At 44.6% G+C, this 23,620-nt stretch overlaps 1 protein-coding gene across 2 annotated transcripts in view; it reads right to left on the reverse strand.

Moving 5' to 3' along the window:
• Positions 1-423: 423 nt before the first annotated feature.
• The window catches only part of LOC132959599 (fidgetin-like), a 28,966-nt gene continuing 5,769 nt past the window's right edge, over positions 424-23,620 (reverse strand). For both annotated transcript variants that reach the window (XM_061032726.1, XM_061032725.1), the window contains one exon: positions 424-3,109. In XM_061032726.1, coding sequence (XP_060888709.1) covers positions 834-3,109 — 2,276 coding nt within the window. In that variant the 3' untranslated portion in view covers positions 424-833. The remainder of the gene's footprint in view (positions 3,110-23,620) is intronic.

The following is a 23,620-nucleotide window of genomic DNA, read 5'->3' on the forward strand; positions in this document are numbered from 1 at the left end:
AGGAAAAAGAAAAGAAATAATGTATTTTACTCTCACTATGGATTATGTTCCACCATTTTAGAACATATCTGTTACATTCATTGTCACCTCTTTGCTATTTATCCTAGCCAGCTGAGGTACACTTAACACTGCTTTACTAAACTGCCAAACCCCCTCAGATTCTCCCCTCAGATCTTAGTGCTTTTCGTCAAGGTATCTTGAGGTACTATACAATTCACAAACGCTTTCCTGAGTTTTGTTTGTTACGTTTGTTTGCTTTGCAGACAGGATCAGAAGAGATGAGAGTGAGTCAGGGCCCAGACTACTGCCACCCTGATGGATTACTGCTCTTAGCAAGACAATAAAGACTGATTGACCATCACCAATGGCCTCTGTCAATCTCTGTTTTTCACACTCACCGTTGAAGTTTTAAAGCTCTTTATAATCGTCAGCTCATGCCATGAATGTAGATTGTGAGGCAAATAAACAAAGAAAGAAACCCAGAAAGCACCACTTCAGGCACTTGGATAGCCAACTAAATCTCAAGAACAAGGACATAAAGATATATACACAGACACTGGGGCGTCTCTTCTGAAGCCAACTTGCTTGCAATGTGTAAACAACGCCTGGCTTTTCTGGAGTGTCAAGCATTCAAATTAAAACTCTTGCTCATTAACTGCAAAACCGCCTGTTGTCTCTTCAAAACCAGGTCTCTGGGTGCATCTAAACCCTGCTTGTGAGAACTCTGTGGGCTTGTGTTGGCCTTCTGTGTGCCTTTCCCTCCAGCACAATGCTTCTGCCCTGAGGGGAGAAAATGTGGATGCCTCTTTTTCTCAAGGGCGGAATCTATCTTTTCACTGGCTGCAGCCGAACATTTTGTTCCACTCAGTGTACGTGTCAATCTCTTTCTGCGATATACTGGCTTGGAATTTACAAAAGACACTCTCAAAGTCCTGGTAGGTGAGTGGCCTGACCTGTCCCCGGGGCATCATACCCGTCATGTCCATGCCCTGTGCAGAGGCATGTAACAGACCAACGAGGGCCTCCTGGCAGAATCTGGCCAAGTCCAGTCCAGAGAAACCCTCAGTACGCTGGACCAGCAGTGCCAGCTCCTCCTCGCTTAAGCAGTATTTGTGCTGAGATTGAGCCAGCAGCTGGTTCACGATATGGTGCCGGGCTGTGCTGTCCGGCAGGGGCACAAGGACCCTACGAGCAAAGTACCTGCGCAGCCCTTCATCCATGTCTTGAGGTCTGCTCGTGGAACAAACCACCAACACTTGGTTGCTTAAATCTTCGCCTGAGCCCATGAGAAGTGAGTCCAACTGGGAAAGTAGCTCCCCCTTAAGGTGGTTGATGGGACTCTCTTCACTGAGGTGGGCTGAGAGCAGCATGTCCACCTCACTGATGAACAGTACTGAGGGCTGCCTGCATCGCGCCACCAGGAAGGACGCTCTGATTATTTTTTCTCCATCTGCCAGCCACTTGGTGGCCAACGTGGAACCGCTTAGCTGGAGGAATGGTGCTCCCAGCTGGCTTGCCAGGCAGCGTCCCAGCAACGTCCTGCCACTGCCCCTGGGCCCAAACAGCAACACGCATCGTGGGGCCGGTCCTAAGCTGCTGAACATGTCTGGGCGGAGAATAGGCCACAGGACCTCCTCTTTAAGGGTTGCCTTGGCCAGTTCTAGTCCTGCGATGTCACTCCAATCCACTGGGGGGCCTTGCTGAACGATTTCAGAGGTAACCATGTCAAGAAGGTGAGGGTCACTGGTTTTCAGCTGCTCTTCAGCAGGTCTGGAGGAGGAATTGGATGAGGAGGAGGTAGGCCCTGGCGCTGAGTGGGAGAGGTGAAGGCGGTGGTCATCAGCACCTTGCTCACTAAGAGAGGGGGAGGTGAAGTTGACAAGGGAATCTGCTGACCGAGAACCCCCCAGGGTGGAGGAAACGTATGCTGGTGGAGTCATTGGGCCCCCGGTCGCCTGACTGCCGTACTTCCTCTGCTGCTCTGAAGACATTGTGGACTGCTTCTGAGGATTAAAAGGTAAAGATGTCTTTTCAACACTTCTGTCAAATCCACCACCACTGGCGCTGTTGGAGCCTCCGTTTGCACTGCTGCTGTCTGCTATCCTGTACATGGGGCTCTCAGACGAGCTCCGAGCCTGGCCATAGCCAAAGTTACCGTAAGAGTCAATCTCTCCCTGGCCTGTCATGTAGAAGGCTTTCCTCTTCAGTGAATTAGAGGAGCTACTGTTCAGAGGAGTGGGGGCAATTGGGGTCAGGTTGTGGCTCTGGTATGGGTATCCAGGTAAAGTAGATGGAGGGGGAAGAGGTGTAGGTGCAGCAATGCCTGATGGGAGGTATGAGGAAGGTGGGGGTGCTCCCCCAGGGCTGTATCCTGGCCCTACTGAGCTCTGAGCTGGGTAGCCTGCTGGGGGGTAATTATAACTAGACAAGTTAGGGGAGCCTCCATTGTAAGCTGGGACTAAAGTGGGGTGGGAGGGCGGCGGAGGGGGTGGCTGCAGGAGCCCAGAGCTGTGCAGTGGGGAGGGAAGTGCTGGGGCGGGGGCAGACTGGGAGCTGTAACTACTGTGAAGGTAGGAGCCACTGTATGCCGGGCCGTATTCCTGAGAGGCCATGGAGGAGGAGTGGAGTGCGGTGGCGGTGTGGCTCCCACAGCTGCTGCTGGAGTAGCTAGGTTCACTCAGGGTGCTGGAGGCCAGGCCCGGAGAGCTGCACATGCCCGACACCACATCTGAAGCTGCTGCCACCCCCCCTTTTCTGACGGAAACCCCCTCAGGGATGCAGCTCATGGGGTAGACGCCGTCCTGCCACGGTTCTGATTCACCTTTCCGTCCATTCATCACTCCGGGTACACCAGGCCCCTCAGAGTAAGACCCCGGCATCTCGAGAATACCTGAATACTTCTCGGCATACTTCTTGAGCAGGTTGGAGGCGGTGAGGGCCGAGATGTCATCATTGGCCCAGGCGTACTGGTAGGCGGCGGACCGCTGCAGGTGGCCAGGTACCGCCCTGTAGGCCTCGGCCTTGTGGGCTGGCGAGCGCGTGGTGGAGGAGATGTCGAAATGCTGTTCGGCCCACTGGCTGTGCTCGGGGGTCCACTGCATCTTTAAGCCTGAAAGAAATGGGGACACAGACAATGGAAGGTGAAGCCATGGCCGTGAAGAAATCATTTTAGGAATAATTAAAATAACAACACCTCCAAATTGCTTGGGATGGAAGGTGATCAATTAAAAAGGTGACATTCATCTGGAGGCTTTTATTTTGATCTACGTGACTCATAAAGAGAGGGTATTCTGACTTAATTTGATCTATTCCACTCCATTGGATGAGGCAAATGGCTGTCCACCAATAGGCCAGTTTGTTGGTCTAGATTTGCTTCATACATCAAATTTCATGACACATGATAACTTTTATTATGATTTGGTGCTATATGAATAAAAATCGATTGATTGACTGATAAGAAGACTGCAGACTGTCAGCAGGTATAGTGTGGTACAGAGGGATGGTGGGATGGCTGGTTACTGCAGCCTAATGCACCCTGGCCAGACCAATAAGACAGAGGCATTGAGGGTCACTCTATAATCCCCGGCTCATCTGAGGTGGCTGAAGATGGGTTTGAAAATGCGCCTCGCCGAGTGCCACAAAGCAAAACACACACACCCATACACATCCCCCCCCCCCCCCCTCCTCGTGGCGCTTTCATCCAATACACACACACACCCTTGCTTAGACACACAGGCGTTTAAAAAAAAAAACTATCTTTGCCTGCACTCAGGCGTGCTGACGTGCACACACTCACACAAGCTCACATCCACTGACCCAGACGCACAAACACAGGCACGCACACAGGAGCTGTATCGAGCAATGAATTACAACACATTGTGTCTCAAGCTTAGTTCCTGTCTGCACAGCTCCACCTTGACCTCTCTCTCCACCGTTCTCTTTACCTTTCTGTCTGCCTCTCTTCTTTATGCCTCCCTGCTGCCTTCTCTTTCCCCTCAGTGTCTCCTCTTTGCTTTTTTTCTGGTCGACCATTTTCCACCACCCCTCCTTCTAGATCCTTCTTTATTCCTCTTCACCTCCCTTTATTCTGACTCCATCTATTTTGATATATATCTCTTCTTTTCATTCCCTTTCTGCCTTTCCTCTGCAGCCACCCCTCCTCTTATTTACTCCCTCTGTGCTTGCTTCCCCCTCCTCCCCTCCTCCTCCCCTCCCGCCTTCCTTGCTCCATCTCATCTCAGACACACTCACCTGGCTCTCCCCTTTATTGCCTCAGGAGGCTAGAGAGCCACTGTTTCCTTTAATCCCAGCCAATGCCATCTGCAAACACTGACAGTCACACAGCGACTCCATCGTTGTCTCACTATCAAAGCCGTGGCACTATCAAAGGCTGGACGGGGCGTAATCACAGCAGCCGCACGGCAGATTGAACCCCGTTTGATTTGACTTAGTGCACACAAATAAAGGATAATATCGGTGTCATTTAGGCTGCTTCCTCCGACTTATTGACTGGCAGCGGCTGCATGTAGAGATCCACAGTTGGGGGTCTGGTGAGCAATCCCTGCTTTGGAATTGGTTTATGTGTGTGTTTTTGTGTTTGTGTGAGTAAAGCAGGCATGCACAATGAAATCCATTCATGGTGGAGCAAATCTTCCTTTCCTCCCTTCCATTTATACGAGCACAAACACAGACATACACGCGAAACAAAGCACAGGCACTAACACATACACGTTCGCACTCTCTTGCTCTCTTTTCTGAGGCCCTGTGTTTGTTTGGTAACAACACAGGGAAGGAGGGGGGAATCCCCAGACTCCTATATTTCCTCTCTGATTCTCCTCTCTAGCCATCTCTCGGCAGACGCCACTGGCTAATTAGCAGAATGGCGATCTGCTAATTGTGTTAATTTACAACATTTTAGCCGAGGGGAGTCTAGCAGGGGCTGGCAAGCCTGTCACCCTCCCGGTGTACCGAGCAGGGAACGCCTGAGACAAAGAGCTGAGGAGAGGAAAGTTTTGTATTAGCTGGGAGGCTCCTTTAATATTGAGAATATATTAAGTGGGAGCAGCATGATAAAAGGGCAGTATTTCAAGGAGAAAATTACAAGGCTGGAAAACTGGACAAAACAAGAGAAAATGAGGCTGTGGCCACAAAACAACAATCTTTCAATAGCAACACGGCTTGTAAACAACACAACACTGTTGTCATGTACCTATTTGAAAATATAAATAGCGAGGGTCCTTACTAGGTATAGTAAAATATCTTTTTAAAATGGAAGACACATTTTATTCTGTTATCCCTAATACATCTCAAACACAGCATTACCAAATATAATCATAAATTAGTATCATTATTGAGAAAATAATTTTCATAATTAATTCATAATTAATTGATCTGTGGCCTGAAGCACAGTACAGAGTACAGAGAGTGCCGGATTCAGCCATGTCTTCATCATCTCTTCCTAACCCACAGTCCATCCTGACAGTAGTGTCAGAAACTACAGCACAAGTCTTTTTAATGGAGCAGTCAATAACATTTCATTCAGTAACCTTATTACTGACCAACGAGTGACGACAAAGTCTTCAAGTGCTCGACCTTGTCCATATATGAACAGAATAATGAAGTCCCATTGTGAGACTGTGTGGAGAGAACAGACTTTTATGGTATAGAACAGCATCTAAAAACATATAAAAGTGAACATAAGGATCTAAAACGACGAGTAATCGTTTGCTCAGCCCGTTTTTATTAACTACAAAAAACAAGCTAAGACGGACTGCCATCAATTTTACTGTGGTTGTAAAATACATGTATTTATGGTTATATTTTGTGTTGCTGTTACTAGCTGGCTTTTCCCTTTTCCATTCTTGTTGTAACAAAAGTATGTTTAAAAAATGACAGCTAGAGTAAGATGGTCATCCACTTTGAGCTAGCTGACGCACCTCGCCCAAGCAAACACCTCCGCTGTTGAAAAATAGCCCCGATGTGAAAGTGCATAAAGCTGCAGTTCCCCAAGTGTCCACTGAACCAACAGCACTGGAAGTGCTATTAATACCAATGTTAAATGCCCATTTTGACAGCAGGAATAACCATGTGTAAAGCCTGGTCTGTCTGTATTGGTTCACACTGTACATGGGGTGACACTTATATTTCTATAATACAATATACCATGTGTTTTTATAAACTAGTGTGTTCAAAAATAAGTCCAACACTTTGATTCAACACTTTCTAGGGGCACAAAATTAGCTTTTTCCACGTTTTCATTATTTCCAATCCGTTTTCATTATTTCCAATCATACAGTATTATGTTACATTGAATTTTTGATGTTAAAAAACCTGACATTGCAGGGAGCTGATCAGTTTCGTGCAGTCAGGCGAAAAATTAGAAGCTACTGACTACATCCTGCAATAAGGTTGTTTCAAGACAATTATCAGTTGATTTGACACATCTCTCCCGACCACAACGCTGCACTGCATTACAAACAAGTGCAAATATTATGACGTGTTAAGATGGATGTGTGTTCTCGCTGTCATGATGAATTGGCCTGTTTAGGCTTCACTTTTAGTGCCAGGCTTTGGTTTTTGCTTCTCAGATCGGGGATGCGTACAGAGAGATGGACGGAGACGGAGATAAAAGTGAGGATGGAAGAGAGGAAGCAAGCTCTGGAGGGACACTGGGGGAGGAAGGGGGAGGGCAGAAAATAAAATAAAACAAGCCTTGTGAATCGCACGCATTCGTCTCTCCACATAGTTTGACACTCCATCAAACTCGGATGTGTCCTCCATTTAAAGAAACATGGATCTTTCTAATACCGTCATTAATAAAGATAACATATATAAAAGAGTGTGTCAGCCTCCATCAGGGCTTTCATCTCTTCTATAATGAGGTTAATGCAGAGACGCAGTGATTACCCCAGCAATGCAAATTAAGGCCAAATGATAACTTGCACTATTTAAATAAGGTAATAGCGATTACTCCACGTTATTCAAATGAGGACGGAGGCTTTGAACTGAGCGCTTTGAACCGGCTGCTCCTTCTCCAAAACATATGAAAGGGATGGAGGAGGATTGACTTTGGACTCATTCACTGTGTATCCTTCTAATTCAATGTGATGTAAACCAAGGGCAACGAGTGAAGCAAAGTCACTTCATGTGGGGGTGCAGGATGGGCGGGGTCAACCACGGGAAGAAAAAATAAAATCAAGGTAGGCTGACTTGCAACTCACTTTGAAAGACCTTGAAAGTCGCTGAAACGCCAACGAATTCAGTGTCGGAGAGGAGAACAAGAACTCAATATTCACATTAAAATCAACACAAAAATTACCATTAGTGCCTCCAACTCCTTTCAAAAACTTTCAAGGCCCTTTTTCGTTAGAAAAACAGAAGCCAATTTCTACTTTACCGAGTGTTCCTGTTGAAATATGTGTTTTTTCTTAAACAGCCTTCATGAGACTGCATGGAAAGGCGACACTCTTAAGAAGTCTTTTCACTCATTGTTTTAATTTTTCTGATTTCAGCAACCTAGTGAGGCGACAAAATCCAACACTTTTTTTCATCTGAAGAGGGGTTTTTAAGGGCTGAGGGAAACTTGCAAAGGCTTTCGGACGGACACATGCAGCAAAAGATGAAAAAAAATTAAAATAAACAAGAAGAGATGTGTTTGTGTTGCAGAGAGTCGGAGAAAAGAGGGAGGGAGAGGGATCGTGCACTCAGCTGAAACAACATCCAACAGAAAATCTTCTCCACCTTCTGAAGCGTCAAGTCTGCCAGCACCCTTTTTTTCCTCCTTCCTCCTCCTCCTCCAGCCTCCACATAGAGACGCCTAATCATTCTCATTACACTCGGCGTCCATCTGCATCAACAGAGCTGCCCATTACTGTGCGTGTGTGTATATGTGCAGTAAACAGCTCTTTAGAGAGAGCTAATGAGCTCTTTTAACTCTGTCCGCCGTGTGATTCTGCAAGCGGGGTGTCAGAGCAAACTGCCCATTTTGGTAACGTCATAATTAAGCCGCATGTGTGTGTGTGTGGAAAAGACGTGCCAGCACACACACTAAATCTGTGACAAGACGTACAAATGTGTGGCCTTTTTCTGTCTTCCTAACATAAACAGACACCGTCAAAAAAAACAACAAACTATCAAACAACTGTGTCATATCTTTACAAAACCTGTCCTTGCATCTGCGATGAGGTGTAGGAGGAGGAGGAGAAGGAGCGGCGTGACAGGCGATAACTTCATCAGGAGAGACCTGTTTTCACACACCACGGGGGAAATCTAAGCAGCCAGTTATTCAAATCCTTATCAAATACACCAGAGGGCATCTTTTAACCTCCAAATCGCTGCACGGGAAAAAAAACCTGAATATGCGCCAAATGTAGCTATTGTTTTAAAAGAGTGCATGTGTGTGTGTGTATCCTCAAGCGCACAAGCCCTTGTGTGTGTTTGACAACCTCCGGACCACCTTGTTAATGAGTCCAGCACACTGTGACTAAGCCACGGGCTACGCTGTATTGGCACACAAGCTACATTAGAGTCAAATAATGTGATTAGGTCCTCCAAAAGGCAATTAATTATGAAATTAGTCATGAGCTTGTGTCACACACACGCACACACACACACACACACACACACACACGCGCGCGCGCACTAATCAAAGATCCTCCCCGTGTGTTTGTGTGCGAATCATCATCGGAGGAAAAGCTGCTATACAAAAGTAGCAAAATGAAAGAGGCCCTCATCATCGACCTTTTTTTTGACTTAAAACCACATCAAGTGATTAAAAGAGACAATTTGTGCTAACACATAAACTCAGTTTCTCTTCCATCCCTTCTGAAAGGCGACAAAACTGTCCCCGAAGCCAGACTTTTTTTTCCCTCTGAACAAGCCAACCAGCACCGATCCACGTCTTTGAAGCGCAGCTGCAAGCTTACATTTCACGACGACGACGCCGACGACTAGTCTGTGGCAAAGCGACGACAAAAACAACAACAACAAGGACAGAAAAAAAAAAAAAAAAAGAGAGTAAACAGAGCGAGTTCAAAGTCTAGACGCTGAGCAGTGACCGGGAGAGATGAGCTGTCACTAACTCAAAGACAGAACGGAGGGGGGGGGGGAGATTGCTGTACGGATGACAGCTCGGAGCTGCGATATAAGGATATGTGACAAATGACGGAGTCTTTAAAAAAATCTAATATTCATTGTAATCGGCGACTTTTGACCTCCTGATAAGTTTTTTAACGCAGCTCCGACCATCAAACTTTGAAATCAGTGAGTCTTTGTGGAGCACGTTTGAGAGCGAGATCAGAACTAGGCTTCATGGTGGTATGGAAAAGTCAAAGCTTTAAACACATTAGGCTTTTATTTCATGATGAATCTAAATTTAGATGGCTGAATAAATCAAGACTATAAGTCTCTCCGTAAATTCCAGAGGCGTATCATCGCCGCCCCTGCCTGCCTGTATCAGATCTTCCTTACAGCTGGATAAATTGACACTGTCTAAATTTCCCTTTACTAGACAGACTATTGAATGGGTGGGTTAAATGGGTAGGGCGCAGTTAAACAAATGCTCCGGATCAAGGAAATTGTGCGTGGCTTCTTTTGTCATTCAGAGAGGAAATTGAGAGATATTCGGCGGGGGCTCGGAGCCGCTAACGCGTGGCATTCATCTATAATGCACTCGGCCTGTCCGTCAGCTACTCCATTTCCTGTGACTAGCGCAGCGTGCCTAATCACCCGGCTCGACGCGGGGTTCCTTCCTCAAAGACACACACACACACGCGCGCGCACACACACACACACACAGGCGGGAATGAAGGCAGACACATGCAGGACATAATAGAACACGCACAGAAACATCAGGCCCGCTGAGGCCAAGCCGTTATTCTTATCTGGTGAATTAAACATCTGTAAAGGCTCTCAGCACCACTGGGTCAGGAAAGAAAATACACCATACATCCACAGCTGGGAAAAGTGACGACACACGCGTCCTGTGGTAAGTGAGACGACATCACACTACAGGGTGTTGCCGTTTAAATGACTAATCAAGGCGGACCTTAATAAGTGTTGTATCTGCTGCGGGGATACGTTTGAAAGAAAAGGGATTTGGATGTGATAATAACTGCTGCAAACTTTCATATCCCAGCCCAGATGTTGTTGATGTTTTCTGGCTTCAATTAATCACTCCTTAACATAAATAATCATGAACAGCCTCACAGGTTAATACGATCTCATTAATGACTTCTTCACAATATTGACTATTTCATATTTTTTCTTATTTCTAATCTATCCAGCATTTGCACATATTATTACTGTGATAAAGCCAGGGGTGATAACTTGTAAAGCAGGTTCTGAGAAGGAGATTTCATCAGCTTTAAGTGAATCAATCATTTCCTAATTACTGATCCAGAAACAAAACCAGTCAAATCAAACGTTCTATACTGGCTAATTCAAATATCATAGCCTGTTAGCACCGGATTCAGTTTTGAAATCATTGATGAAATCATATTTAGGTAATTTATAATAACACATGTAATAAAATGTCATTTGTATTAATAGGACAACAAATGTATTACTGTCATAAGAAACAATACACACTGTTTTCTGGACATACTATAATATTAAGAATGAATGAACTCTAAATATGAACGTCTTTAAGGGTTTATAAACCTCCTCTTAGTGTCAAAAGGGATCATTTAAAGATAGTTTAAAACAAACTACTGGTATATTCTCTTCATTAGACGTAATAAGAAAGTGGTGACGAAGCTGCCGATACTTGGGTGGTTGTTAATGGACTAACTTTGTGTACTCTTTCAGAAGGGTAACAAAGAGAGACAAACATCCTCCTACACTGATGTCAATTAAAGCTACTCCGTCCACAGCTGCGGTGTTTGCCGGGTGACAGCAGGAACAGTCGTACATCTCCATCGGCATTCCCTGCAAACACCTCTCAGTCTGCTGCTCTGCCTCTACCTGAGGGGCATCAACAGGATCTTTCAGAGCGGCCCCCGAGGTTAACATGGGGCCACATGCTATCAATACTCCTCTGACGCCCGGATCCATACCTGTGAACCAGCAGCACTTTGTTTACCTGTGTGTTCAGTAATTAAAATAGATTTCTGAGAGGAGGCCTAATCCTTTTAGAAATGACATCGATCCCTGCTACCAGTGCAAGAGAGCTGCCGTGTAACTTTCTTTTTTCTCTCCTCTACACACAGAATCAGCGTGAGGACGCTCCCCCCCCCCCTTTTCCTCTTTGATGGAAACTTTGGAAAGTCCTCGACATGAAGGACGTCATTTAGGGCCAAGCAGGGAGGAGAGTGGGGGTTGGGTGTGGGTGCGGCAGAGGGGTTGGCAGGTGGAGATAATAGAGAGGAAGCCTCTAACCTCGACTAAAGCTGTCTGTCTTCGTAAATAAAATGAGATAATTATTGAGTGAACAACATTATACGCCGACGACACTCTCCTTCTTCTACCGGCGCAGTTGTAAATCTCAACAAACACGGTGCTTTTGGACATTAAGTGCTCGCTAAGCACAGTGGATGCATCATATTTCAAGAGCAGGCGTTGTGTGGGTGCGGAGCTGGGGAAAATGGAGTGTAATGGTTATCCATTATCTTATACGGCAACGGCGGCGATGATCATTTTCAAGTGACTCATTTCTGGAAGTACCTATCTATTGGCCACTTGGAGGGAAGACTTTGATGGCTAATCCAAAACAACTATTCAGAGGTCATTTACCGCTGCGGCGTGGAGACACTCTGCACAAGAGAAACGCTCCAGCCTCCCTCATTATTCAAATACAATCCTCAGGAAGAGCCACATCACAAACAGCGGCGCCGCAGCCCCGGAGTGGGCGATTACCTACACAGCATACTCCGGTCCAGAGTGGAAGCATTAACAATGCATCAACAAATGAATATATCACAATTCAAGTAAGAGTTTGAAAGAGATGTTTGTCATGGGAATTAAAGAGTGATGCTGGAGTGTATTAACATATCAATGATCCCACTTGGTAGTCAATAATACCCACATACAAGACTTTTATATTCTTCAATTGTATGATTTTATTCTGCGGAGGTAAAATATATATTTTTAGAAGTGTGGGTGCGATGTTTGTTTGTGTGTGGTCCGGCTACACATGAATGGTTACTTAACACGGCACTGATTTCCCCTCAGCAGTTAGAGAAAAACCAGCCGATGCTCAATGATGCATCACCGTGTTTGTTGCCGCCAGGCTGTGTGTATGTGTGTGCATATGTCTGTGTGTATGTGTGTGTTTATGTGTGAGTGTGTTATCAACGCTGGCACGTAGACAGACAGCCCAGGAGTGACTGCCGGAGTGTCACCATCTGTGGATGCATTATGTCTGTCTGCACTGGGCTGTGCGTATGTGTGTATCTAAGTGTGTGTGTGTGTGTGTGTGGGTGGTGTGGCAGTAAAGGGGGGTGGGGGTGGGAGGGGGCACTCAGTCAGACAGTAAACTGGACCACAGCTCCATAGTTTGCTTCTTCTGACAACAGCAGGCACATTCGGTGCCAAATTCTAACTACACTGCAAAACCTGTCAATTTCAACAAGCGGAGAAGTTTTTGAAAATAAAATAATGACCTTAAGTCGTTTTTTTCTTTTCCTAAAAAACAAGTAAAATCTTTGCCAACTGCAGAGGAAAAAATGCATAATTTATTTCAAAACTCTTTCCAGAACAAGATAAATCTTTCCACTTATCCTAATTAAATATTTTAAGCTGTCATTGCGATACCATGGCTCATAAATAAGAGCAGGATTCGAAGGCGTCCACTCTGTTAAATGACTCGTTACTGAAGGTTTTTGCAGTGTACCAAACACTTGGCAAGCGAGCCAGATTAGAGTTCAACAGCAGTTGGTGGAGATTAACGCCCGCCGTGAGTAGCGCACGTGCGAGGGTGTGTGTGCACGTGTGTGAGTGTGTGTGCGCCTGTGGGGTGTGTGTGGATTACTGAAGAGGCCCTGGCTGGGATAACCTCTACCCCCAGCCTGTGAACTCGCAGGATTCTTCACCGTGCATGTTTGAAGTGCGAAATCCTGCACACTTCATATGGATTCTGGCAAGATCTGCCAACTCACGCCTTCTCTCGCTGTGTCCCAATAAAAAAGGAAAAACATGCAGCCTGTCAGACTGTTTTTTTAAAATATTTTTTGCTTTTAGAACTTTAAAGAGCAAAGTCAGCGTGTTAAAGGTTAATGGTGATGCTTCTATGCTATTAAAAGTCAGTTAATTGCACAATAATTTGCCCTTTTCTCCGCTTGCAATGAGTTGGCCACAAACTTTGGAGTCATTTATCATAATGGCTCTGTGTGACAGCAGCGTATACAGGATGTAGCGGTGGCTGACAGGACAGGTGAAAGGGGAAAGTGAGGACAGGTCGCTTAAGGTCACAGAGTTGGATCCAAACTTTAGTGAAAGCTGCTCCGAGCTACAGCCGACACGTCTAGCCGGTCCTTTTGCTGCTCCATTTACACTCCTGTTTTGTGTATTTACAAAAAAAAAAAAAAAAAAGGACAGCATGACAGAGGTGCGTGCTCATTTCAGCAGGTATGTGGTGTCGCACGTCTTTAAATCCACTGCGGCTCGCATTATGCTGGAATTCACACAGGTTGTCTAAACAGTCAAACAGCGGATCAATACAGCCATCGATCGGTGGCATTGAGACTGAACTGGTCGTGTCGAGGGGGCAGAAGAATCTCACTAGAGCTCTCTGCAGGCTGCGGGCTGGAGGACGCACATCATTATATGTGTGTGTGTGTGTGTTTGTACAGACTGCACATCAGAAATCTGGTGCGGAATCAACTGCAAATTTTTTCTGAAAGCATGTAGATAGATATACGAACACTTGTCTTTTTCTGCCCACTCGAATAGAAACCACAGGCCTCCTTGGGACAAGAACAACCTCCACACAAACACAACATCTCGTATGAGCAGATTCAGGTCCTGTCTGTTCCAGTCAGAGCAGTCTGCCAGCAGTTTGTCTCAAAGTGAGGGCATCCAGTCAGCTCCAGCAGCTGAATATCAAGCTGGCTGCTGCCGCCGCGTCTCCCCGCGCACAACTGACACAGTCGATAGCTCTGCATTATTCATGGGGACGGCGGGGGCCGATGAGATGGCCTCTCACTGAGGGCTGGATTTCAACAGGGCCCAAACTTTACAGGGGCTGGCGGACGCGTGACACCTTCAACAACTGCTTATCGTCAGCGAAAATGACAACGTGAGGCACGAGAAAGGGCACTTGAAAGATGGGGGGGGGGGGCTCTGGGATGAATTTGTAAGCAAATTCAAAGGCAAGACTGTAAGTTTGACATGATAGCTTGAAGACAAACCCTTATTCACAAACAAGCACCTGTGTCTTTTAAAGATTTTTTTTTACAGAGCTAAAATAGCCCCAGAGTGAAAAATAAAGTACATATTATGACTCCCTTGTCAGCTCGTCTTGTTTGCTATCAAGTCAATAAACACGGATCACAAAGTTAACATGAAAACCTGACGCGTCCCTTTGCGCTAATAAAAAGAAAACAAATCATAATTTCAAATGCTGCTCATCCGTGTTGGCTGATTTCCATTACACAGACTAAAGACATCAATTAGCTAAAGTGCGTCGGAAAAGAGGGAGAAAAAAACAAGAAAGGAAACAGACAGTTACTTGGAGTAAATCAAACAAGACGCAAAAGAGAACCAGAGGCAATAAAAAACGTCAGGCTGCTTGATATCAGATCTCGGAGGGAGAAATTTGATGGGCACCGATGAGCAGAAGGCATCTCAGGAGAATTGGACAGAGGAGAGATTTAATGTGATCATAGGGGACGCTCATCTTTCAGGGAACGGGGTAATAATGAGCAATCAATAACGTCCTTAACAGAGTTAGAGCGAGCGGCTGACAGCAGATGTAAGGCTCCGGCTAACAGGCTACGTCTGATCTCACATTACCACACTGGATCTGGGTTTAACAGGCGCACACATGTACATGAACGCACACGCACGGGCATATGGACCAACACGCACAACCATATGGATACACACACACACACACACTTCCTTTTCTCTGTACGCCTGTTTTTCCTCACAACACACACCATCTCACACACTCTCTCCTCAGGTGACACGCACCAGCGTCGTGTCATTGTCTATCGATCAATAGCTGTAATCACATTCACAGGCGATGAACACACTAGTAGGCTCTGTACTGTGAACACAGGCTTCTCAGATAATCCGGGCCGCTGCTGATTCCACGCGCTGAAATGACAACCGCTGCTGACAGATTCTATCAGCCGTGCTCGCAGGGTAATAAAAAAAAAAAAAAAAACATGCAGCATTTACTTATGAAGTAAATAAAGATGTGCCTGATGCTGTCCAAGCCACGTAGACTCAGCTGTTATCTGGACTAAAGGTGTCAGGCTGAAAGTGACTTACACTTTGTCCAATTCCAATTATCGACAACGATACAGTGAAGGAGCTCTGCTGCAATAAACCACCAAACAAAAAGGGTTGTCATCAAGACCAGACCAAAGCCTTTTAGAACCTGAGAGAAAGATGTTAGCAAATCACTAACTCTAAATTGAAATGTGCCATACAATGAGAAAAATTGAAAAATGGAATGTCATATGTTTGGCTTTTTCAAATCAAAAAGTCCCTCCGGTCATTAGCATGAAGTGTTACTGATTATTTTTTGACCAATGACTACATCTACCAGCATTCTTAGCTCTCATTTAATGTTCAGAAGAAATGCCAGGCACTCAGTAGACGTCATTTCACCAAATTCAAGTCTTTGTCTCAATGTTGGCTCCAATAACAGTGAAGTACATTCAACTGCTTACGCTACGATTTGACCAACAAATGTCTTTTTCTGTTAAGCTGTGGACCTTCCAGTCAGTGGTTTATGTATAGTTTGTACATATATGTAAAGTCTAGCTGTTATCAGTAAATGTACATTTTGAATATTCCTGTTATTTGCTGAGCATTCAGAGTAAAAATACCTTTTTTTTTACATTTGTTAGCTTGAATTGTAGTTCCACAGCGACAATAATTGATGTCATCAGCAGGAACTACAACACATCCTTCCAGGACACGATTGTGCAACATCCCTATTCAATCCCATTAAAGCTGTGAAGCAAACAGAAAATGAGATATTTAATACCTCTCTGCATTTTCCCTCCAGTTCTGCCTGATCTGGAGTGAGAAAGACCGGGACCTTGATAGCAGTGTGTGGATGTGCGTGTTTGTGTGTATGCTGGCAACTTAATGCACTTTCACATATTGTTGGTGCAATATTTCTCAGAGAGGCAGCAGTTAGAAAGTCTTGTTTTCACTCTTACTAAATAAATAATTACAGCTTTATTACTGTGGGGCGCCGCTGCAGCCCCGAGGCAAACACAGGATCTGTACTTGTTTGTCATCTGGACCAAAACCAAAGAAGTGGATCTCCAATGGAAAATCCAAATATTTCCTATTCAGACAGACGGGATCCAAACTATACTGTGGAAACATTTCTGTACAGTGCATAGCCATAAGTTTTCTTCCCATAAATCAATATGAAAATAACACTAAACTAAAGCATAGGAACCATAAAGATAAACATATTCTTGTCGGTACAGCAGATAGGGACATTATCAGGTAGATAGGTGTAAGAACAGAAAAGGAGAGGAGAAAAGGAAGCATTTCTTGAAGAGATAAGCTGTGACATAAGATAAAGAGTGACTCGGCTGTACTGTTGGAAGATGAATGTCACTCCACCATCGAGGTCCCAGGAGGAAGATGAGTCAAAGCTGAGGAACGAAGGGCCGGCAGGACAGCCGAAAATTCAGAGGTTTTTTTTTTTTTTATTTGATCTACTTTTTTTCGCCTCCTACTTGAGACATCAGAAAATCATCCATTTTCTAGTTTAGGATCACAAAAGTCTATCAGTGAATTGTAGCTTATCTAATCACTTAGGTTGCTACACTGCTTCCTTTTAAATAATAACGTCCCTATCTCTCTATCTATCTACACTTCATGTGTCCCTGCTCTTGAGACAAACACACTTAAAGACAGCAGTGCCTGCATGTTTCCTGCGACTTAAAAAACACGATTGACGAGACATTTTTGTAAACAGTATCACGCTGTTGCAGATGCTCCAGCCCCTGTCAACAACTTGTACTAACATCTGACCAGATGTGTCCGAGGGTTGCAGCGTCTCCTAGCAACAGAAAAATGTTCTGGCCCTACGGGTGGATCAGAATCCACAACACACACACACACACACACACACACACACATCTTTACTGTGTCATAATTTGAAGGTTTTCTGTAAGATGATGCTCCAATGTAACGTCGCTCACACTCTTGAAACCATGACATCTGTGTTCTTCATGTAAAGATTTCCCTTCGAGAGCTTGAGCCAACGCCGCTCCACCACCACCCCCTCCCCCTCCCTCCCCACCACCACCACCACCACGTCTTAATCATGGATCATGGCTTTAGCGCTGCCGTTCATCAGGTTGTTAGTTGCGCCGCAAGCTCTCAGACGTGGCTGCAGGCCTCTTATCTTATCAGTCAACAGCGGCAGGAAATGAGACACACAACAGTGATGCTGCCAGCAACACTCATCTGTCAAGACACGCCGGCTCAATTACCATACTGTAGCGCAAAGACTCGTACTAAACAGGGATTTGTGGCGTTGAAGCGGATAAATTGAATTGCTGACGTTATACAAGCTAAGTCATTAGACACATCCATATAGGGGAAGATACAGCGCCAAGGATGGAGGTATTTTTTTTTATATTTGGTGTATCTGTGCGAAAGAGGAAGTGGTAAACTTCTTAAATCTGCATTTTTCTCATCATGAGTTTGTGTGTTTCCGACGCGGCCTCCTCTTATTACTGTACTTGTTTGCTGCCTCTGTCTGGAGGTAGAAAAGGGAAGAAGGGAGGGGTGAGGAAATGTATGAAGAGAGAGACAGAAAGAGGCAGAGACAGAATAGGGGAGAGATAGACTGTGAGAGAAACAAAGAGAGACAAACATACAGAGAGAGGGAGAGAGAGAGACACAGAGAAATGGAGGGAGAGATAGGGAGGGATGTGTGTACTGCATCCCAAGGGATCACTTACTCGGTATAGACACAGTACTGGAGGACAGAGCACAGCAAGGGTTCATTGGCCAAAATCTCTCCTCTTTATATACACACACATACACACACACAACCCCTCCAAGCAATATTCCTGTAAGCACTCGTCCGCTGAGGATAACCGCATTGACTGAAGTGGAGTCAATGTAAGAGGACGAGAGAATGAGGGGAGGTGGAAAAAATAAATAAAACGGAGGGATCAGGAGGAAGCAGGAGGAGGAGGAGGAGTGTCCACCTGGCTGGTATCCAGGGGAATTAAACAGTCTGTTTACCGCTCTCAGCGCCTCAGCAGCGCCATGTTAGCCTAATGGCACGGACATGAAGCCAATTGATTTGTGGACCAATAGACCTGTCCCACAGCACAGGCAGATTACCTAGATCACTGGCTCCGCATCGAGCAGACACCGCTTCTCGCTCGCGCCCCACAGGCAGGGGGAATGTGAACAGGGTTTAATGTGTCCGTCTCTCTGTGTGGGCATGTTTGCATAAATGTATACATGTCCCTAAGATCACAACAGAAAACAAGGCGGCCAGTGTCAGGTAGAAACCTGTTTGGTCTCGTGGATCACGTGTTTTCTGATGCTACAAGCCCCTCCATGGGTGTATGATTCTACGCTCGGCTAACGCGCAGAGCTGTGAACGAGGTTGTTAGCCGTCAGCTTCAGACTGTTGGCCTCATGGGCGAGGTGACAATTAGAATTGAATCGAGTATCAACGATAAATCAAATGTTTCTTCTCTTATGTTTACAGTTACAGAAAAGGCAACTTCACTGACAAACATTGTGACACACTTAAAAAAATGCATTCACCTTTGTGTTTATTCATATGTGAGCAGTACAGCCTGTCTTTTTTTTTTTTTTTTTTTTTTTCAAATATCTGAATTTGGTTTTGGACACCACAAAAGAAGCGATTCGATAAATGTTGCGGAGAAGTTACAGGGGGGGAAAATAGCGTTACCTTTAACAGCTAGCGTACAGGCAAGTCAAGAGAGTCATGCGTTTGACGCCGACGAGCTACTTCACATCTCTGAATCACTTCATGTGATTGAATTAAGTTTAACACAACATTAGGACAAGCGTCTCCTGATATTTGAAGTCGACAACGGCTAGCTTATCATGAAGCGAAGCCAAAGACTGGCCTCTCTGTTGGCTAAAAAACAGCCAACATTACAATTAAAGACACTTTTTTAAAGTTGTTTTATGAGCAAACGGGTCATTTAATTAAAGCTGGCTACATTTAATGAGCACATACTACCGGCCAATTTAACTTCTAGGATCCATTTCAAAATCAAACTTGGTTAAGAAAGAAAAATGCATGTTGGTGTCACTATACGCTATATGTGTTCCCTCTGTGTAGATACTGTTGACTTGCAGTAGGTATTACATCCCATAAAACCAACACTAGAATAAGCCTGGTGTTCAAACATGTACGTGGGGAAGTTGGTGAGTAATCTTTTCCCAGAGAATATATTGGCTGCATGCACAGTGCCCGTTTGGAGCATTAAAAGTGCATATTGTTCCAAATTGAATGTTACAGCGAATATAAAAACCTTGCTGCAGGACAATGACAGACCACACACACTTGAAACTACAGTTGTCTGTGTGTACGGCCGAGCAGAGAGAATAATTCCACATTCTCCACAGTTTTCACTCATGTCAGTGTGCGAGTTGATAAGCATGAAAATCCATTTATCTACAAAGGGACTGTATCGTCCATATTGGACAATGTCTCTTTCATGGTCCCTCGCAGGCCCTTTTCTCGTCCACAAAGCCGCCCAACTGACTCCGCCACGTCTGTAATAGGCCACATTCATTTGATATAGACACATCAAGGGACGTGTTGCGGTGGTTTTGCCGTGCATCAAGAGAAGTGGCCACAGAAGTAGGAGAAAATGCTCTCAACATAAAAGAACAATAGATGCAAGGCAGATGCAGCAGGACGGAGAATAAAACAAACAGTGGACCCCGTGCAGCGCTGGACATGAACACCGCACATCTCTGCTGATATGAATGCATGGACGGAAAAACCATATGGAGACGCAGCGAGGCTCACTGTCATTATCATTCAGCTTTTCTCTCCCTCTCAGAGTTGACAGCGTAGAGAGCAGGAGGATGTATATCCAGAATTAGGCCTCTGAGGAGGAAGAGGAGGAGGAGGAGGAGGAGGAGGAGGAGGAGGAGGGGGTTGAGGAAGAGGAGGAGGAGCTGTCAGATTACAGATTAGAAGGTGGGGAAGTGGTGAGATTAAACATGCAGTCTAGATGGTAGCCCGGCTAATGCAGCTCACAGCTCCGCTAAGGGCGTTGTCAAATTTAGTCCTGTGGATTATACCGCCATGTGTGACACTGAGGGAAATGTTGAAGAGAAATCAAACTCTCCTGGAGATTCTTATTGAAACTCCTTCCACGGTGGGCAATGTTATTCATTGCTTATCTAATCCATATTTGTGTAAATGAGCCGCGCGGAGCTTCACAACACAAGGCAGACATATAAAAACCTCTGAGACATTGGTATTAACAATGATGCTACGTCTTAACCACCCTCTGGCTAATGCGGCTAATGAATGAGAAAGCGCTAGCGGGCTAACGGCTCTAATTCTCCTTCACAGGCTATCATGTTGCAGCCCGGAGACAGATCAATACCATTTGCTCAACACACAGGAGGCCTGCGAATCTATAAAAGGGCTTTTATTGAGTAATTAAACACCCATTACTGTCCCGTGCAGCCAAACAATAAATTTGATCAGCCTCTCAGGCGCAGATCCAGCTGTGATTAATACTCAGTGCATGCATGACATAAAAGACCACAATGACATTTTGTTAAGCCCCGTCTTAGTCCTGTCTCTGACGATGCGGGGACAGGAGTTCTGCTGCTTACAGCGGTGCTTTCAAGGTTGTTTTTGTGCAGTTGGGGAGCTCCATAGCAGCATTGCTACTTATTACTCGTTCTTTCTGACCTGGGATCAGATCCAAACTGCCCTTTACTGTTCGAAGGCCTTCATGACACTCCGTACTTGTCTTTACATTGAAGAGGCTACGTTTAACAGTGAAACTAACTCAATAACTGAAACCTTACACCACAAACATGACTATTCTGTTACTACTTAATATGGCATCAGTGTTTCTAAATGTCACCTTTAGCATATTGTGAAATCATTAATATTGAAAATGACTTACTGGTGCAGACTTTGACACAGGCTTGAAACAGATGAGGCTACTTTGAGTATGAAATGCATGAAATGAAACGACCCTCTGTTGCACCTCCAGAAGCAGTGTTCAACATGTAATGAAGCTTTTTGTCTCACTTTTAAATGTAGCTGTATGCAGATATAGGCATGTTAAAGCAAACTGCTGCATGTATTACATACTGGAAATGAACATGAAAGTATGAAAAAGAAGACGCTCTCACTATTTTAAACCCCTTTCTCATATTTAGGACAAACGTATGATTTGACTGACATCCCGGGCAGAATCAAATCGAGAAAGTCGGCTGCTTTTAGAATGAGAGAAAAACTCTGAAGACTTATTTTTCAGATAAAAAAAACTTCTTGCAAATAGAGAAATATTTTAAGCAAAGTTCGACCATAATCACGTCAAAGTCGTCCTGCTCTGTACTGTTTATTCCTTTCAGGCGGACTGAAGGCTTGACTGCTTTTTTTTCCTCCCCAATTTCCCAACGTCCTTTTCTGCTCTCGCACAATTCAAAAAACCTGTTACAATCCCATCCTTGTTGGAGAATATTTAGCGTTGTTGAGCCAACAATATGGCATCTGGGTGATTCTCCTAAATATGAATGGCCCATTCACGGGGCTCAATGGAGTCGCTTGGCAATGGCCCTTCTTCGCCTCCCTCCTCCATACTCAAAACAATATTCAGCGCAGCAGTCTTGGCACTTTTCCCCGAAATCAACAAAAGAGGAACTCGAAGCCGTCCCTGAAACCCTCAAAGCATTAAGCCTCTGTGAGATGCAAGTACTTGGCACAAGCAAAGCGATTTAACGACAATGGGCAAATCATACAGTGCTTTGTGAGATTTAGGGGATACAATAGCACTCCCTTTCCAAAGCACACATTAGTAAGCATGTCATCGGGACCCCCTGGGGGATTTGAGCAGCCTAGAGGATTGTGTAGTGAAGAGGATAAATATATGTTACTGGGCAAGAAGATGGAGCAGTGCCAGCGCCTCATACTGTGGATTATGAGTGTGTGGAATACATTAATAGATTAATCTTCTGAACACACAAACTAACCCGCAAACTGAACCCATTTGGCTTGTTAAGCATATACATCGCAACACATCCAAAATCAATTTACAACCATTTAACAGAGCTCAAGAGGTGCAGATGAGGAGAAATCTCGCCTCAAATATATTTAAAAAAAAAATAACTCCTGCAATGAAAATAAAATGCACACACACAGAAAAAAACAAAAAAACACTTGTTATAAATGTGCGGCGCTTGCAGCCATGCTGACCTCTGAGTGCTAAACAAAACCAACAACGGACAAGCAGACACCCACTCAAAAGTCAATACCATGCGTGCCTCCTCTTCCTCTTGTATGGTTAATGCATGATGCCAGGTAGGGGAGACAGACGGAGAGTAGGATCTCATTATACGCTGCATGCTATCATTAGCTATCTACCACATGTGTCCATCCTGCCAACAGAGTTGTACAGGCAGCACCCTAATGCTCCCGCCTGCTTCCACTGGGGGGGAAACTTGGCCCGAAAACACACAATACACACACACACACACACACACATACAGTGAAAGAATGCGAGAACATAATCACAGGTACGCAAACAAACACCTTCCATCCCCAGCAGGCTGTTACATGGAACATTCACAGATTTTAAGTTGTTTTTTAAGCAAAAATAACAAAAAAAAACATTAGAAATGGATGCTTTTCTTGGCATTATGATTAGAAAAAGAAATGTTTGGACTCCTCGATGGTAAAAATGGGATGTTTGAAATCACCTCCTTTTGACCCGGGATAACTGGCATTTATGCAAATTGATAATTAACAGAATTACGCACTAACAAGAACGCAAGAACATAATCACAGGAACGCAAACAAACACCTTCCATCCCTCTGGGACTTTAACGTACACTGATTTTAAGTCACTTTTTAGGCAAAAATACATGAAGAAAATTCCACTTTGAGCCCCTTTTCACTATAGAAATTGGTTCTTAATTTGCTTTCTGTGATTGTAAAAGAAATATCTTTTGGTTTTGGAATCCTTGGCGAAAAAAAATGTAAATTAACTCGATTCAATCCTTTTTCTTATTTCTTTAGCTGTTCTTATAGGCAAAGCAGCAGACACACAAGAAGCGGCAATTGACAGGTTTCAATTCAGCACCGATGTTGCTTAAACTGCAGAAATAAAAGTCAATAAAATGACCTAAAAATCTGCACAAATTGAAAGTTCATCAAAGGGAAAAAAAAGTGAAAAAGCAAAATTCCTAAATGGGATGACTTGATTTTGTTTTCTTTGTAATATAT

Source organism: Labrus mixtus, chromosome 24, assembly GCF_963584025.1.
Source record: "Labrus mixtus chromosome 24, fLabMix1.1, whole genome shotgun sequence".
In the NCBI taxonomy this organism is placed as follows: Eukaryota; Metazoa; Chordata; class Actinopteri; order Labriformes; family Labridae; genus Labrus; species Labrus mixtus.